An 18,964-nucleotide genomic window follows, 5' to 3' on the forward strand; every position below is an offset into this window, starting at 1 on the left:
ATCATCCGTGAAGAATGCGATTCCGAGACGCTGCTGTCATGTATTATTCTATCGTGTGTTCGTGGTATATGAAATATGTGTTCTCGAGATGAACATGATTTGTGAAACTAGATAAATATTTTTTTAAACACCCCTCTCTCTCTCTAACTTATTGAGCCGGATGATTAAGCGTTTGCCAATGTGTCCGCCTCGGAAAAATCGTAGCACAAGTTCCTAATTAAATTTGTTGGGGTTAAGATAATAGTGTCACTGATAAGAGAGGGGTTGGATTTCTTTGTGACGGTCCTGCGAGTGTGTTTTTGTAGCTCTTGCAAATGAGTTTCCTAAGTGCTTGTGCTGTTTTGCTGGCGTCCCATGATGCTTTGCAGTGTCCAGAGCAACGGCGATCATCGCGAGCCATCGTTCCCATGCGTGCTCTCCCGCCTCTCCGCTCTCTCTCCGCGCTCCACCCCGAGACCTCTTGCTCTTAACCCCTGAACACGTCCACGCTGCTGTTATTATTATATTCACTTATTGTACACACAGTGTGTGGACTTTAAACTTATTGCAGGGTTCATACGGGCATGGAAAACCTGGAAAAGTCATGGAATTTCAGAAAAAATTCTAATTAAATCCCTCAAGTTTTGGAAAAGTCATGGAAATGTGTTATAGTCACACGCAGTTTGATTAACAGAAGAAAAAAAATTATATCGATATGTATTCTTTTAATAAAACTATTTTCTATACTATTGGGTTTAAAGTTATGGAAGGTTAAAAAATAGTTAAATTGAAATCCCTACATTTTTGGAAATGTGTTATATTTGGAAATGTGTTATATTTGACCTCACATCGGATCAGGAAAAACTCCCGCTGAGGCAAATTTGTGATATTGGGCGATATAGAATAAACTGGGAGAACCAGGGCCCTGTCCGCTCGGCCGTGGTATGACGCGTGCGTCCCAGCTCGCGATCCCTATCAGGAGGGAAAAGAGGGAGATGGAGGAGAACAAAGGTAGAGAAATTGATCATAATCATTTTAAAAAAGGAGGGATGCTGTTCAAGCTTTTTTGAGGAAAAACGGGAGGACGTGGAAAAAAAGGAAGCGAGGGCAGAGGATCAGCTCTTGACTCTCTCAGATTGCAACTGGGCCAAAAATGTGTCCGCTCGCTATCTCTCCCCCCTCCCCCCCCCCTATGTCTCTCTGTTCATGATGCATAACACATTCAGCGATGCTTTATCATCACACATCAAATCCTTTGAATCCTGTATCTTCCGTTATCAGCGATCCAGATACGAGGGCCGAGAAGGTCTGGAGAGAAAGCGCTCCCTAAAATGAACTGCTGTTGTTTCAGCTTGGACTGAAACAGGGAGGCGGATTCAAAACCCCGCGATCTCCGTGTGTGTGTGTGTGTGTGTGTGTGTGTCTGTGAATCCCGAAGCGGTCCGACCGGCGCACACTTCCCACGATGTTGACATACCTCCGAATATCTGTCACTTCTCTCAGAAGACGACCCCGAGCCGAGTGTTTTTGCAGCGAAGGTCACACGCCTTTGGGTGCTCCTCTGTCCCCACACACACACACACACACACACACACACTCTCTCCCTGCCGCCGCCATCCGTCACAACCGTAAGATGCATTAAAGGTCTCACGTTCTTTAGAGCCCGCTGTGGGCTAACACTTGATCAAGTTCATGCCCATACGTGCACGGCCAGAACCTCACACCTCCAAACACACACACACACACACACTGTGATCAAATGCTTCCTGAGGCCTGGAGTCTGTCAGTTCTCTCTTTTAGGCTCGGCATGCCTTCACAACCCGGCATTTGAGTTGAAGAAATGTATAAACAACTCACAATGTCCCCTATTTCTTGGGGTTATTTTCAATCTTCTACTTTTTATATAATATTTAAGAGAGGTACCGATGGATTGACACGTCCATCGCACAACGCCAAGATGAAGACACACTATTAATCACAGTGTATACGTCTCACACAAACACACGGGGCTCTGGCGTCCAGGATGCAGCCGCGCTGATGGAGATCCCCGTGGTTACCGTGGTTACCGCGGTTAGCGGGGAGACGGGGGCGTGAAAAAGACCCTGAAATGTGGCGTGTGTGTGTAGTATGCACTTATATGTGTTTGGGTGGGTGTGTGTGTGCGTGTGTGTTTAGGTGTGTTTTGTATGTGTGTGCTTGTGTGTGTGTGTTTGGGTGGGTTTGGTATGTGTGTGTGTGTTTGGGTGTGTGTGTGAGTGTGTGTGTTAAGGTGTGTTTGTATATGTGTGCTTGTGTGTGTGTGTGTTTGAGTGGGTTTGGTGTGTGTCTGTGTTTGGTACGTGTGTGTTTGGGTGGGTTTGGTGTGTGTCTTTTTGGTACGTGTGTGTGTGTGTGTGTTTGGGTGGGTTTGGTGTGTGTCTGTTTGATACGTGTGTGTGTGTTTGAGTGGGTTTGGTGTGTGTCTGTTTGGTACGTGTGTGTGTGTTTGAGTGGGTTTGGTGTGTGTCTGTTTGGTACGTGTGTGTGTGTGTGTTTGAGTGGGTTTGGTGTGTGTCTGTTTCGTACGTGTGTGTGTGTTTGAGTGGGTTTGGTGTGTGTCTGTTTGGTACGTGTGTGTGTGTGTGTGTTTGAGTGGGTTTGGTGTGTGTCTGTTTGGTACGTGTGTGTGTGTGTGTGTGTTTGGGTGGGTTTGGTGTGTGTCTGTTTGGTACGTGTGTGTGTGTGTGTGTGTTTGGGTGGGTTTGGTGTGTGATAGTTTGATACGTGTGTGTGTGTTTGAGTGGGTTTGGTGTGTGTCTGTTTGGTACGTGTGTGTGTGTTTGAGTGGGTTTGGTGTGTGTCTGTTTGGTACGTGTGTGTGTGTGTGTGTTTGAGTGGGTTTGGTGTGTGTCTGTTTGATACGTGTGTGTGTGTGTTTGACTGGGTTTGGTGTGTGTCTGTTTGGTACGTGTGTGTGTGTGTGTGTTTGGGTGGGTTTGGTGTGTGTGTGTCTGGGAGACGTGAGATAACTTTGAATGCTCTGCTCTTCTTCACGTGTGTGTCTGCATCCTCCTGTCGCTGCTTAAGGAGCTGTGTGTGCGTTGTGTGCGTTGTGTGTGCGTTGCGCTGCGTGCGGTTTCCTGTCGCTCCCTCTCTCCGTCCATCTGATCCCGATTCTAGTTTTAAACCTTCAACGCTCGCGGCTCATAACTCTAAACTCTAAACTCATTCTCTCCTCTCCCGGTTCTCACATCCTGACCCGTTGTTTGAAGGAACAATGGCCTCGAGTGAAACGGCTCAGCTGCGCATCGTCCCAGAGGGAGATATCGGGTTAACTCACACATTAACTGATCAGAGAGAGAGAGAGAGAGAGGCCGATGAAAGCGACTGATGTCCTTATTGATCCCCGGAGGTTCCGGTTGATTAGTTCCGACCCGGAGGGAAGGCCGACCTGTTGAAACCGACGTGTTCCTGGAAGCGTTGCCTCGGAGGCGATGGAAAGACGAGGGGAGGGGAACACTTCCATCGTCAGGCGGAGGCCAGCGAGTCGGTTAAATGCACATTATTAAAAAAGTCGAGCTAAATCCGACCTCGTGGAGAGACGATCGTTGTCATCTGTTCCGATCCCAACGCTACGCGCACAGAGGAGGCGTCGTCGAGCATTTTTTGAGAGCCAGCGAGCTTTTTTCCGGACTATTCTGACCCACATTGAGCCCCGGAGTCAAAGTTCAAGGGTCACTGTTAGGACGCAGGATAACTTCTGAGTCACATTCCTGGTCCCGGTTACAAGGGGAATGCTCCCGGTGAGTGAGGGGGGCGTGGCTCGGATAATACCATATAGATGAGATGGGGGGGGGGGGGGAGATGGATGAGTGAAACCAGCATCCAGGAACGTATGAATAAAGAAAGACATCCAGCCCAGATCCAGAGTGGCGCGTTTACATTATCCAACCACGATAAAGATAAATAATTTGATTATCAGATCTCCAGACCGTCTTTGACGAGAGAGGAATTCACTGAGGTCACCGACAAGCATAATTACTGTGTAATAACACAAAGAATGGAGGTAAATACTTATTTAATTGTCTTTTCAAGCCTAATTGAGACGGAAAACATATCCATCAACAGTCCGGATCATCTGTACACCAGAATACACACCCGGGTTCTGCAGAGCCGTCATAACATCATCGTTATGGAGTATGAAAGATGTGACTCATGTACACTCCTCCCTGCTCACTCGGCGCAGTGTTTCTTCTGGATAGTGTCGAATCGGCCGACCCCGATGTCCTGAAGAAGAACACCACTTCTGAAGTGGGGAACGAACGATGTTTTTGGGCTTCTCGGTGTCACGCGGCGCACGGCTTGACCTTCGTTTGAGATGTATCTGTCCCCAAGTTTGTCTTCAACCATATTTTTCACCCATTTTCCATCTAACTTCAATAAAAGATCACTTTTAGTGAGTTAACATAACCACACAAATTAGGGGGGGGGGGGCAGGAGGCATTGATATTTGGTTTAGTGCTAAATGCTAAAAGTGTTAAAGCATTCGTTAAAGGCGTAGTACGCAGAATCATGATGGACAAATTATGAATACTATTAATAACTAGAACGGGCAATCGGTAGAGTGCATACCTTCGCATATCACAAGATTGGGCATTGAATTATGAACATTTTGGCATTAGTTGCATGCCAATTGGATAAAAAATGGTAAAAAGAAGATTTTACCTTTTCATGACCTTGACCTTTGACCAGATCAATCCCAAAATCTAATCAAATGGTCGCCGGATAATAACCAATCATCCCACCAAATGTCATGCGATTGAAGAAGATGTTGTCCTTTTCATGACCTTGACTTTGACCTTTGACCCGATCGATCCCAAAATATAATCAAATGGTCCCCGGACAATAACCAATCATCCCACCAAATTTCGGTTTAATACTTTTTGAGATATGCGAGTAACACGCATACAAATAAATAAATAAATACACGGCGATCAAAACATAACCTTCCGCATTTTCAATGCGAAGGTAATAACAGCAGTAGTAGATACAAGAGAATGATAACAAAAATAATAATGATATCAGTAATAGTAATGTAAATATAATTTTTTTAAACAGCAGTAGCAGGAGGCGTGACCAGGGTCAAGATGAAACACCGGGACCAGGGTCCAGGTGAGACCACGGTCCATGTTAGCCCGCGAGGCCAGAATGCACAAGGACTTGAGAAGCAGACGTTAGTAAAGAGCATTAACGGCTCATTCATTCACAAAGGAAGAGATCCTGGGCCTCGAGCAGCACCTCTAGGGCTTCTCCGAGCAATCCCGGCTCCAAAAGTTGCTCAATCTAGCAAGAAAATTGCCAAGTCGGCGACACTGGCAGCTCGAAGACACTGCCCCGAAATCACCGTGAGGACTTACCTGTCTCCATATAGAAGCCTCACACCTAGAGGCCAAAGGTCAAAAGAGGATTACATGCGCTCGTCTTTTTTAGCTTTGAGGGATTTTGTGATATTTCAGTTTTTATTTTTTAAGAAATGTGCAAAAATGTCTACATTTCTGTTTTTTTCTGTCAAGATGGGGTGCCGAGTGAACATTAAGGAGAAATAAAATGAACTTTTTAGATTTTAGCAAATGGCTGCAATGAAACAAAGAGTGAAACATGTCAAAGGGGTCTGAATACCCACTGCATGTGGGCCCGCTGGACATATTCGCCTCTCTGCTGAAGTGTTTATCTTTCCGAGCGGTTGGCGATCACGTTTGCGTTGCAGCAGGGCTTGATTAGTGATTAATAGGACACGCCGTCTCTCGTGTTCAGAGACGGCGTTTCAACGGCGTAACGTTGCCAGTAAAAAAATCTTTATGAAAATCAATAACTCGTGAATATTCTGGGGACCCGTAATCCACCAGTTGGTCCTCATCCAACCATTGTCGAGCAATGTGCCCCCCCCCCCCCCCCCCCGGCTTCCCACCACAGCCGCCACAGCCGAGCTGTTTCTCGAGAAACGCAGGACAGTGACTCCTCCACCTTTTCACCCGCCCGCCGTTTCTTTTTTTTTCTTCTTCTTTTTTTTTTCCGCCGTTCTTTTTCTCACGCTCATCCTTTTCCGAACCCGGCGTTTTGGAAGTCTTTTTGTTTTTCCCCACTCTCGCTGACGTGCGAGCGATTCCTCTCCCCGCCGCGTACCGGAGGAAGCGCCGCCTCCGACGCGAGGAGATTAATGACATGATCGTGTTGACGAGAGCCGAGCGGCTCGAACCTCGCATTTGTTTTTCCGCGTGAATCTTTTTTTAAACACGTCAATGTGTTCGCAGGTCTGAAAAAGAGAGTGTTCTCATCGTCTCCGTCGGATCCTTGGCCTTGAAAGTACAACAAAGAGTCTCCAACCGGGGTTGCGGGCCCCTCTTGGGCAGCAGAGCTGTTTCTGGTTGGACCTCCGCATGACATGAAGTGTTGGTATGTCTTCATGACCCCGGGCCGCCGGATGAAACCGACTCATCCGATGCGTTCGGGTTCACCGACGCGTCGGGGCCGCGGTGTCAGAGCGTCGCCTCTGAACGGAGCCGACGGCCTTTTGTTTTGACGAGGAAATTAGAAAATTACAGCAAAATAAATCAGATCAGAGTTTAGTGATCTTCTTCATTCACACCGGATCGTCTACCTCCATCTCGTTGGCAACCCGGGGTTCTCCACCGCGGGGGGGGGGGGTACTTCTCTGACACACACTCGAAGAACACGGCCTTCCACACACAGGAGGGTGTGTTTGGCGCCGGCGGCCGCGGCGGAGCGCGGCGCTGCGCGGCGCTGCCCTGTGTTCAGCACCACGGACAGCGCCGCGGTGCTGCGGGTCCGCAGGAGCAGCGCTGGGCCTCCTGGGGGGATCCGGGCGCCGCGGCCACCCAGAAGCTTCTCGCCATGGACTGTGTGTGTGTGTGTGTGTGTACAGCCACTGAAGAAAAAACTAAGAGGACAGCGCGTTCCTGTAGGTACACGCTGCGCGGCATCAGGAGAATACGGCCTCTTCTTACTCAGAAGGCGGCACAGGCTCTGGTCCAGGTTCTGGTCCAGGTTCTGGTCCAGGCTCTGGTCACATGACCAGGAATAAAGGAGGAGAAAGGATGGATGCTCGACGTTTGGTTGGATGTCTCAACACCCCGTGAGCTGAAAGGCCACGCATGCCTCTGTGTGCCCTGTCTATGTACTCGATACATACACATCAATATATAATGTTTCCCCTCTGTTGGATTCTTCCAGAAGCCCAGGGCGAGCCTTTCCTCTGTTTTGTTTTCCTGTGTTCTTTCCACCGAGACGAGCCCCCCCCCCCCCCCCCCAGCATGCGGTTCACAGAAACCTCCCTCCTCCCAGACGACAGTGCTCCCTTTGTGTCGCGGTCCGTCGTCGTCGTCCCGCGTCTCCTCGCCGAGAGCCCGGCGGCGCTGCTGGACGCCTCTCGGCGGAGAGCGACATCGGCGGAGCGTTAAAAACCTCGTCGCTGTCGACCGCTGGAAGCCGCGGGACGCCGTCTCTCTCTGGGCCTTCGTCCAAAACCCGCAAAGAGCCGCGCGGGGCTTTGATGTCGCACTGAGAGAGAGAGAGAGAGAGAGAGGCCGTGCAGACAGCTGTTGAAGCCGCCGCGACACCCTCGTGTTACACGGGTTTTTTGGCCCTCGCCGCCCTGGAAAAGGAGCCTGTTGTGTCTCTCCTTAACTCATTTATGGTTTATTCACTGCAGTTCAACTTTGTCTCATCCCCCCCCCCTTCCTTACCCCCTATTCTCGCCTTTCCTAGAAGACAATCCACATTCTTTTGTTGTCTGGGTATATAAAGCTGTTTCTCATTTGCTCGGTGGCCAGCCAGCTCCCTGGTCCCAACGCGATGTCAGTCGACACAACAGGCCTCTGTTCCCCAAACCACTTCTTCTGAATGAGACTCGTCAGGCCATTGTGCCTTTTGAAGTCAATTTATTTGTCATTCTAAAAAAGCTTCGGAGAGTTTAATTTAGACGTCCAGCTCGTTTTGGGCTGGAACTGACCGGTCCGGTCTCTCTCTCTCTCTCTCTCTCTCTCTCGGTGCCCGCGATGGAAACTCGTGCGACGCTCCTGCCGTTGTCTCGCGTCTCCCATTATAGTCTGAGCGGGACGCACCGGGAACGAGGGGCGGGCGACCGCCGCGGCTTTGTTGGCCGCGGCTTTTTTTCCGCAGCATCCGTCCAGGAACGACGCCGCGGACAGACGCCGGATGTTGTGTGATGTCACATTCCTGTGTGCCAGACGGACAGCGGCGAGAGGGACGCGCCGTGTCTGCGAGAGGACAGAGGGGTTGTAGGGGCCGCGTGTGTGTGTGTGTGTGTGTGTGTGTGTGTGTGTGTGTGTGTGTGTGTGTGTGTGTGTGTGTGTGTGTGTGTGTGTGTGTGTGTGTGTGTGTGTGTGTGTGTGTGTGTGTGTGTGTGTGTGTGGTAAATGTGCTGGACATAGCGGCACAGGACTATTTGTTTGCGGTTCTGATTGGCCGCGCGCTTTTGGAAGCAGGCATGACAGGGCGGTATTTCAGTTGTGTGTGTGTGTGTGTGTGTGTGTGTTTGGATGTGTGTGAGCGTGTTTGTTTTTTGGTGGGTTTGGTGTGTGCGTATTCTGGTGTGTGTGTGTGTTCTGGTGTGTGTGTGTGTTTGGGTGTGGGTTTAGATGTGTGTGTGTGTGTGTTTTTAGGTGGGTTTGGTGTGTGCGTATTCTGGTGTGTGTGTGTGTGTGTGTGTGTGCGTGTTCAGGTGTGTGTGTATGTGTGTTTGGGTGTGTTTGTGTGTGTGTTTGGGTGGGTCGGTGCGCATGCGTGTGCGTGCGTGTTCTGCTGTGTGTGTACGCTTGTTTGTGTTTGTGTGTGTGTGTGTACGCGTGTGTATGTTGCATGTGTGTGTATGATTAGGTGTGTGTTTGGGGGGGTCAGTGCGCATGCGTGTGTGCGTGTGTGCATGTTCTGGTGTGTGTACGTGTGTGAACGTGTGCATGTGTGTGTGAGTGCCTGCGTGTGTGAGTGCGTGCGTATGTGTTCTGGTGTGTGTTCGGTGTGTATGTTGCATGTGTGTGTGTGTGTGTGTGTGTTTCTCTCTTCATCTCTGCTTGACACATTATCAAAGCAGACACTTGACTCTTCGCCATCCCCGTGATGTCATCGCTCTGCGTTGACCAGGAAGTGACTCGTCATTTCTTTTGGCGATGACTGGTATCCGAGCGTCTCTTACAGGAGGCGGCGTTGCTTCACACGTCCTCTCGGGACGGGACCTGCACCCAGCGCTGGAATGCAGTCGCTTGATCGACTCACCGAACATAACCTCCAGTTCGGGTCGGGAGGCGGTGTTTCTCAGAAGTTAACGCCACGTCTTCGTGTGTCAGTCCCCGTGTTTGGGTTCTGCGTTTTATGGGTTGTCACGGCAACTGAGGAACGTGCCGTTTCAAAAACTCTTCTACCGTTCTTTCGACAAGACGACGCGATCGTGACGTCATCTGTCTGACCGGCCTTTAGCCGACAGGTGTTCCTGGTTAGGTTTGGGTTAGTCACTCGTTCACCGCGTGGTTTGAAAACATACATCAAAGCCTCCATAATACCTGCAATTTACAAATATATTAAATTTACAAATGCACACAGAACAATTTACAAATATATTTAATTTACAAATGCACACAGAATAATTTACAAATATATTTAATTTACAAATGCACACATAACAATTTGCAAATATATTTAATTTACAAATGCACACAGAACAATTTGCAAATATATTTAATTTACAAACGCACACAGAAGAATTTGCAAATATATTTAATTTACAAATGCACACAGAACAATTTACATATATATTTAATTTACAAATGCACACAGAACAATTTACATATATATTTAATTTACAAATGCACACAGAACAATTTACAAATATATTTAATTTACAAATGCACACAGAACAATTTACATATATATTTAATTTACAAATGCACACAGAACAATTTACATATATATTTAATTTACAAATGCGCACAGAACAATTTACAAATATATTTAATTTACAAATGCACGCAGAACAATTTACATATATATTTAATTTACAAATGCGCACAGAACAATTTACAAATATATTTAATTTATAAATGCACACAGAACAATTTGCAAATATATTTAATTTACAAATGCACACAGAACAATTTACAAATATATAAAATTTACAAATGCACGCAGAACGATTCACAAATACATTCCAAAGCACATAAATAAATTACAATTTTGATCGCACTGCATTTGTTTGTGGATTGCTACACATTTCTGTGTTGTTGTTTTTTTAAACTCCTCTGCCGTGGCTCGATTCGCCAAATGCATTTTTTCTTCTCAACATAGACCTATCTGTAGCCAATCAGATGTCTCCCTCGCTTTCAACCAATCACATGAGCTTCACTCGCATCGTTTCGCATCTGTGAATCTTTGTGTTCGGCGTTTGTGAGTCTCTCGGTGTGCATTCTGCGATTATTGAGACCGATCCGACCCCCGAGAGACGAACGTCGCTGTGAACCTTCGCGATGATACCGAACTCGGATGTGCCGTCAAAAAAAACGAAAACCCTATCAGTGACTTGTCGTTTACCGGCTCATTCCTCAAGATTATGGATGAATGATTGTAAGTTGATTATATCACTAAGGGGGAAAAATGCCTTGACTAAAGCCTTCTAATGATACATCAACACCACCGATAAAGTTACATCCAAAGAATTTGGACAAATGATTGTATTTTATTGGGGGAAAGCAACAGTGTGACGTGACCCTGGTCACATCCTGCTCCCTATCAGTGGAAACAGATAGCAGACAGCGCTGCAGTGCAATGCAGTGACGGAGTGAAATATGCTTTGTGTGGTTCCACGCAATTACTCAGCTTTAATAATCCCCCTCCGGATCGTTCTGGTACCAATAGCTTTGGAGCGCAGTAATGTGCTGGAAGCCACAATCACACAATGTCTCCTCTGGGATTTAAGGGAAACGAGGAGAGATTGAGATTTCACATTTCTTTCACACTCAATACCCAACTTGGGTAATATCATAAGATGACAAATGGGTTCTGAGTTGGTTTTGGACAAAAAAGTCTTTCGACTCTGCGCCAGTGTGTGAGGGCGAGTGTGGGAGTTTAAAAAAAAGATTTATTTGGAAGTGAGATAAAAAAAGACTTATTTAGCTTGTGGGATTACGAGCTGAAGGCTCTGGTTTTACTCAAAATGTTGTTTTTCCTCTCGATTCTCGCAAAGTAAGAGAATCACATTTCACACAGTTTAGATGCAATAGATTATTACACTTTACATGTTTTCTGAAGGTAGCGGTTTAGTTTCTGGTGGCCTTTTTAAACAAATATAAATGCTTATTATGTTCTACTTATTTCAGTCCAGTTATGTTTGTCGGATTGGGCTTCATGCACGTTGTGTTTGGGTTCTTGAGGAATTTGAATTGGAAAGCAGTGATTTTGGTTGCTTAGAATGACCATGAAGCAAAATGTGAAAGAATTAAGACCGAGTTCAAAGTTACCTTGAACTGGTAATGAAACAGATTTAATACTGATGCTTCCGGTGCTCGGGAGCAATACCTCTTTTATCCACAGGGGCCGCCAAAATCAACACAAAATATAGGATTCACCGTAGTAGCTTTAAGTTTCAAAACTGAGTCAACACACAGTTCCCTGTTACCTGGAGGAACATTGAACTGGTTATAAAAAAGATTTAATTCTGATGCTTCTGGCGCTCTGGAACACTACCTATGTTGTCCACAGGGGGCGCCAAAATCAACACAACATAAAAGGTTCACCGTAGTAGCTTTAAGTTTCAAAAGTGAGTCAACACACAGTTCCCCTGTCATCTGGTAATCTTATAATATTAACTGTATCTGAGTGATGTCGTTGGAATGTTAATTTAACCGAACCTCCCCGCGCTTATGTGCACATCAAACGTGTTGTTTTGATTTCATTACACAATACAGTTTCTCCTGCACATCAACAGGATTGTTGGAGGCTGACGCTTTAAAAACAGTTCTGACAGCACCACGGAAAAAAATAACTTCTTCGCTTGGCTTCTACTTCCCCTCAGGAACCGCCCTTTCCCGTCTTTCACTCATCCATACATACGTCTTTTGTGATATCTCTCCGGTTACGTCCGGAGGGAATTTCCTCACCTCGACTCCGGGATGAACTGATTAGATTTCAGTGGTCAGAAAGTCTACGTGACCTCACGACACATGTTTCTGAGCCATAAATCAAGAACTGATATTCTAATTATGACAGTTTTACCAAAATGATGAAGTGAGGACATTGTGGGATAGATGTGGATGGATGTGAGCGGCTGGCTGAACTAGTGCAACCCCGAGGCGTTAATTGTAGTTTATAATACAGGACGATGTGATAAAGATTGTTTGGGTTTAAGTTAATGAACATTTTTCGTCCCAAGTGTAAGACGACATTAAGTTTCCTTTAGTTACTCCCAAAATGTGGGACGTGCTCACCATCAAACTTGGGATTTGTTTTAAATCTGAGCCGAGAAAGAAGAGACATGACGCATCATAACACACCACAAAGTAAATGATATACTTCAGGGTTTGTACGGTCATGGAAAACCTGGAAAAGTCATGGAATTTGTTTAATGGTTATTTCCAGGTCTGGAAAAGTCCTTGGAAGAAAGAAAGAAAATCCCCAAAGTGTTGTCAAAGTCATGTAAATGTGTTATATTCATATGTGCATGTACTCTGAGTTTTAAATAATTAATATGCTTTTAAAAGACGCTCATAATATAATTCGGCATACACTCTTTCATACTCGCACATTTTCCACGCTGCAAGTGAACGCACCGTAACCGAAAATACATAAATGTTTATTCTTTTAATCATACTATTGTCTCATTCATTTGTGTCATTTAATGTTATACTGTATGCTTTGGAATTCTCATTGTTAGTTTAAAAACGAAATTTTCTCACTTTTTCATGTATGTACCGAGATTTCACAAAATGTTTGGTGATGGAAATTTGGTTTAAAGTCCTGGAAAAGTCCTGGACACCCATTGGTCAACATGTGTCTGAACCCTGATACTGTTAGATACGACTGTAATACCACTGTAATAACACGACACCTGAAAAGTAGGGGGTCAGAAAGTTGCGTTGCCCCCCCCATGGGCATTTAAGTACCGTTTCTGACACCTAAACCACGTGAACCCTTTAATTCAACTAGATCCTGATTCATCTACAAAGTGTTGTTATTGTTGTGAGTGTGAGGCCAGGAATTAAAAGAAACACCACATGTGGGGACTGGATGTTCTCAGTGTCACAACAGTTGGATACGTCACAAAGACGCACAACAGCTCCTTTATTATTCATTCCTGTTATCCTACGTGTCCGGTTCATCCGTGTCACCGGCCGGTTACTTCTTTGTTGTTTTTTTGAGTCAGAGCGGTGATGAATTAAAACAAGAGAGCGGCGGCGGCGGCCGTTTGAAGTCGGAGGAGAGAGACGTTATTATGACTTCTCCTTTAAAGGTCAAGTTGAGCCACAGCGAGGGGGGGAGGGGGGGGAGAGAGGGGTTAACGGGAGGGAGAAGTGTTGAAATAACAAATTGGCTCCTGGCAGATGGCGCTGAGAGGCCAAGCGGGTTCACCACCGCTGCATTCTGACCATAATTAACACTCAAAATATTAAAGACGAGGGGCCGATGCTCCGGAGTTCAGGAGGATTTTTTTTCTAAATAGTTTATATCTCAACCGGTACCCAGTCACTTAAAGAGAGAGTAGGAGCAGGACGACAGAAAACCCAACATTACAGTTTATTATCCTCAAACCACCACCATCTTGATTTTAGTGTGTTTTGCTGGTTCGGGGAAACGTCTATGGTTCTTCTACGGTTCTCCGCCCTTCAGGCCCAAACATCTTCTTTTTGTTTACAGTTTTTTCTCGTGAGTTCTTTTACCCAGAACACAAATATTACGCAACGTAATTTCTTTCAGAACAAGGTTTGATTTTTCTGAGCTTGTCGCTCCGTGAATAAAGGCATCGACCAATCGCGTTGATGGAAAATGATCTTGTTCACAATCCTAGACTTTGCGTGAGAAGAGGACGCGGTTGTCACGGTTTGTGGCTTTTTGGCCATCGACGTGATTTTTTTTGCAACCAGTGGGAAAAAAAGTAACGTATACGTCTCTTGTAGCGACCTGTCAATCACCTTGTGGCCCCGCCCCTAAAGCATATCCTGCTTTATGGTCTCTAAAAGTTAATAAATGAACATCCTGCTGTATTGAAGAGGACCTGGAACTAGAGATTCAGACCATAACTCATGTTTACAATGTTTACTGAGGGAATACATCAAGAGAGAAGTAGAGTCATTATATAGACTTCTATACAACCAGAGGAGTCGCCCCCTGGTGGCCATTACTAAGAATGCAGGTTTAAGACAAAGGCTGCTCACAACAGATCCACTCCTTCTGCTCTTACTTTTCACAATAAAAGCCCAAGATGTATGCAGTGTGTAACTATTTACCAGGGGTACTCAGAGCATGTCACTAAACTAAAAAAATACTCACAAATAGTTTACGGTACCTTAAGCTGTACAACAATTGGCCTCAGACTGACTGCAACTAGTGTCCATGATATGCCCCTCGCCCCTTCCCCGGTGTGCGAAGGCCTTCAGGCTTACCGTTAACCTCTGCCACCTGGCGGTTTACACCACCCCGCCACTTTCCCTCGTGAGCGAGTCCACCGAGCCGGAGATCTGAGAAATTATGTCATTTCCACTCAGCCGACAGGGAGGAGAAAGCGAATTCGGGCTTTGATTAAGAATGTTGTTGTAAAGAAATCTGCCTTCAAACGGCGAGGAGAGACGACAGCGGAGGAGAAATATAGAAGGTCCCGACCAGGGTCCCCCCGTGACCTCTGACCTCAGGGGGTAATTTGTTTTTCTTTAGCCAGATTGGTTAAACGCTCGGCACATTGGGGCGACAGGCCAAAGTGTAAATCTTCAACAAAAAAAATGCTTTTCACTGTTCCACTCTAGTCGCAACTCCTCTGGGAGAGGGATTTGAACCCCCCACTCCCCCCCCCGGCCCACCCCCCCCCCGTCTCTCTCCCCACTCAAATGCATTCTTTGTCTTTTCTCACGTCCTCCCTCTTCTCCCTTTTTCCAGTTCTCTCCGCAAGTTTGAAGAGTTGTGTTGGCAGCTGGGCCGACACGGAGAGTTCAGTTGGGTGGCAGGTCAGCTGCACTGCCCTGGGGGGGGCGGGGCTTTAGATCTCCCCGCGTATTTATGACTACGCTCCCGTATTGTGACCGTAATCTCGTGACAGCGCTCGAGCGTTGTTTTGATAATTTGGCTTTTCCCTTTGTCACGCATGACCTTGGGTGCTGCAGCGCAGATGTGCCGCCGCATGCAAAGGATGGACATTTGACCACGCGCACGCTGCCATGTGCCACGCCGGCCCCCACGTGGCAGCGTGGCACATGGCCGCATGAATTGTGTGGAAACTAGTTTGGGGGGGGAAATGGCGCCGGTGCGAGATTGTTTGCGTGTCGCGGGGAGAGGATGGCGTCTGTTTACGCGCCTCCGCATCGAAGTGACGGGAACCAAAAGTTGAAAAGTTTGAGAGCCGAGCTGTTTGCTTCTTATTTAGACGTGTGGAGAACACACACACACACACACAAGAAGCTTCCACATCAGCTGTTTCCCAGCAGCAGCAGGTCTGTTCGGCACCAGTAAACAGGAACCTTGTTGTCCCTCCTCGCCCGACCAAAACAAAGACTGTTTACTCGCCTTTTTGCTCGGGAATAAATAAAGGGCAAGGAGATTAACCTCTGATGTCTGCTGTCTTCTGTGTGTGCGTGTGTGTGTGTGTGTGTGTGTGTGTGTGTGTCCGTCTCGCAGCTGCTGCACATCTGCATCGAGGGATGGGGGAACTGGCGCTGGTCCGAGGCCTTCAGCGTGGACAACGTGGGGACCCTGCTGAGGACCATCCAGTACAAGGGGCGCACGGCGTCGCTCATCATCAAGGTGGTGCAGCTCAACGGGGTCCAGAAGCAGGTATGAAGCACAGAAGGCCTCTTAAATATATGAGAAATATTTTTTCAAATGCAAGAGAAGCTTTAGTCTTCATCACTAGATGGAGTTCTCTCCGTTTTCAGAGACTTGTCATGCTCAGTTTTTTGTATTTTTCTTGGCGTATAAAAAACAGCTTTGCAATTTAAATTCCATAAATAAGCATTAAGGTGAACCAGAATAATAATAATAATAACAGGACTAACTGTAGTTATTTTAAGCGATAAAAAGAGAGCCGGTGTTGAGCCTTACTCGACCAGAATTTAATTTACAGAAAAGGGGGAAAAGACTCTCACAGCTCTGGCAACGCACTTTAATTGAGTATATTTTGTGGTGAAAATATGCCGCAGCAATAAAACAAGGGCCGGTTTCCAGCAACACCAAGAATGTAGGCTTTTTTATTTCTCCGTCGGTTTTCATAATCCGTTTTATGGCACTCGAAAAACACAAGCTTATGAAGATGAAGCCCCCCCCCCACCCAGCGATCCACGGAGAACATCACAGGGAATCATAAGCCGCCTACGACCGGCGTAGCGGAGCGTAATATTCGAGAGGTCCCAGATTCTGAGATTACGGGAGATGACACTTTGCAATGTTAAAACCCGTGTCGAGTGTCGCGCATGTCTCCTCCCTCTCGGGCCTCCAGACGAAACAGACACTCGGTCTACTCGCATTCCCCCCCCCTCCCCCGCCTCTGTCCCCAGACTTTGTTTACATCTCGTTTCGCCGCTGAATCCGATGGAAGAGGTTTTGAGTGTCGGTCGCAGCCGATTCACACGACACGTATCCTCGGAGGACGATGGGGGGGGGGGGGGGGGGTCTCTCTCTTCGATGCGTCTCACTTCTGCTCTTTTTTTTCTCGCACTCACACTGAACCTGCACAGCAAAAACAAGACTGAGCAGTCACAGAAAATACACGTCTCTGTCAATCAATCAAACTTGTATTTCAGACTCAAGGTCCAAATAGTACAAAACATTAAAAGAGAATAAAATACAGACACGATCACAAGTAAAATACATCGAACGACAAATGACAGTTGTCTGATGTCTGGTAGCGTGTAGAAGTAAACTTTGTGTTTCGTAAAACCACGATGATTTCATTCTCATAAACACGGCAGATACATTTCTCAAACTCTCATTAGTGTGATGTTACATCACATTCAGCTGAGGCTTTTATCCAGAGCGACTTACAACCACGTTACATTCACACACCGTAGAGCAGCTACAGGGAGCAACTCAGGGTCAAGCGTCTTGCTCAAGGACACATCGACTAGGGCGGGGATTGAACCCCCTTATTGAAAGACGGACCTGCTGACCTCTGACCCCCAGTCGCCCCACTTGTTGAAGTTTGGAAGCGTTAAAAAGCATCTACTTTCTTTTTTTTTACTCACTTTTTTTACATCACATGTATTTACATACAGTCATTTTGTTACCTTCGCATTGAAAATGCGGAAGGTTATGTTTTAATCGCCGTGTATTTATTTATTTATTTATTTATTTGTATGCGTGTTATTCGCAAAACTCAAAAAGTATTGAACCGAATCGCATGAAATTTGGTGGGATGATTGGTTATTATCCGGGGACCATTTGATTAGATTTTGGGATCAATCGGGTCAAAGGTCAAGGTCAAGGTCATGGAAAGGTCAACATCTTTTTTTTTTACCATAGCACGATACATTTTTGTCCAATTGGCATGCAACTAATGCCAAAATGTTCATAATTCAATGCCCAATCTTGTGATATGCGAAGGTATGCGCTCTACCGAGTGCCCATTCTAGTTTGTCAATGTTTCAGTTGTATGTCTTGGCACACCGATGATATTCAGGTACACACAAAGAACACAACACACAAAGAACACAACTAACGTCAAATGGTGCTCACTCCAAGAAAGAAAAAGAAGAGGGGAAAAAAAGCATAACCAATAATTAAATACAAATAAGATAAATTATTTAAATAATAATTGTCCACTCCTGAGTGTAGTGTTGTCTGTGTATGCTCTCAGAGAGGATTGTGTATGACGTGTGTGTGTGAGTGCACAGAGCAAAAGCATCTTCCCTTGAGGACATCATAGGACCAACAGGGCATCCTTTACCCCGTGACCTGCTCCTCCTCCAGGTGATCATCTGCGGCCGGCAGGTGATGTGCAGCTACCTGACGCGGGACATCGAGCTGCGGGCGGTGCAGCACTACGTGGGGCCCGACGGCCACACGGTGGTCAGGGAGCACTGCGACTGCCTGCGGGCCGGCGCCAAGCTGCCCTCCTACGTGCTGGAGGACGCCGAGATGACGGAGCTGTGCGTGAGGGCCCCGGGGGACGAGCACTGGTCCCAGGACGTGCAGCTGGAGAGGCGGGAGGCGGGCGGCGGCGGCGGCTCCGTGGTGCAGGTAACGGACCCGGACGTCCGAGTCGCCACACGACCTTCGAGTTGTTACCTTCGCATTGTTTTGATCGCCGCGTATTTATTTATTTGTATGCGTGTTATTCGCATAATACAAAAAGTATTAAACCGAATCGCATGAAATTCGGTGGGATGATTGGTTATTATCCGGGGACCATTTGATTAGATTTTGGGATCAATCGGGTCAAAGGTCAAGGTCAAGGTCATGAAAAGGTCAACATCTTCTTTTTACCATAGCGCGGTCAATTTCTATCCAATTGGCATGCAACTAATGCCAAAATGTTCATAATTCAATGCCCAATCTTGTGATATGCGAAGGTATGCGCTCTACTGAGTGCCCGTTCTAGTTCTGAATGTCATCGTTAGAAAAAAAGACACGTTTGACATGGATGGATATTGTTAACAAACACACACACACACACACACACACAGGTTTGGACCACCGGCTGTGTCTCGGGTCGTCCTCCTGGGTGGCCGCGGTGGCAGAGCGGCTGCACGTGGAGGGCGAGCAGACTGTAGATGGTCCCCTC

General features: G+C 46.7%; 1 protein-coding gene across 4 annotated transcripts in view; it reads left to right on the forward strand.

Annotated features, from left to right (window-relative positions):
* Window positions 1–18,964, forward strand: part of LOC130206618 (intermembrane lipid transfer protein VPS13B-like) — a 401,351-nt gene that overhangs the window by 346,243 nt on the left and 36,144 nt on the right. For all 4 annotated transcript variants that reach the window (XM_056434667.1, XM_056434665.1, XM_056434669.1 and 1 more), the window contains exons 47-48: window positions 15,865–16,020; window positions 18,151–18,420. In XM_056434667.1, coding sequence (XP_056290642.1) covers window positions 15,865–16,020; window positions 18,151–18,420 — 426 coding nt within the window. The remainder of the gene's footprint in view (window positions 1–15,864; window positions 16,021–18,150; window positions 18,421–18,964) is intronic.

Source organism: Pseudoliparis swirei, chromosome 16 (genome assembly GCF_029220125.1).
Source record: "Pseudoliparis swirei isolate HS2019 ecotype Mariana Trench chromosome 16, NWPU_hadal_v1, whole genome shotgun sequence".
In the NCBI taxonomy this organism is placed as follows: domain Eukaryota; kingdom Metazoa; phylum Chordata; class Actinopteri; order Perciformes; family Liparidae; genus Pseudoliparis; species Pseudoliparis swirei.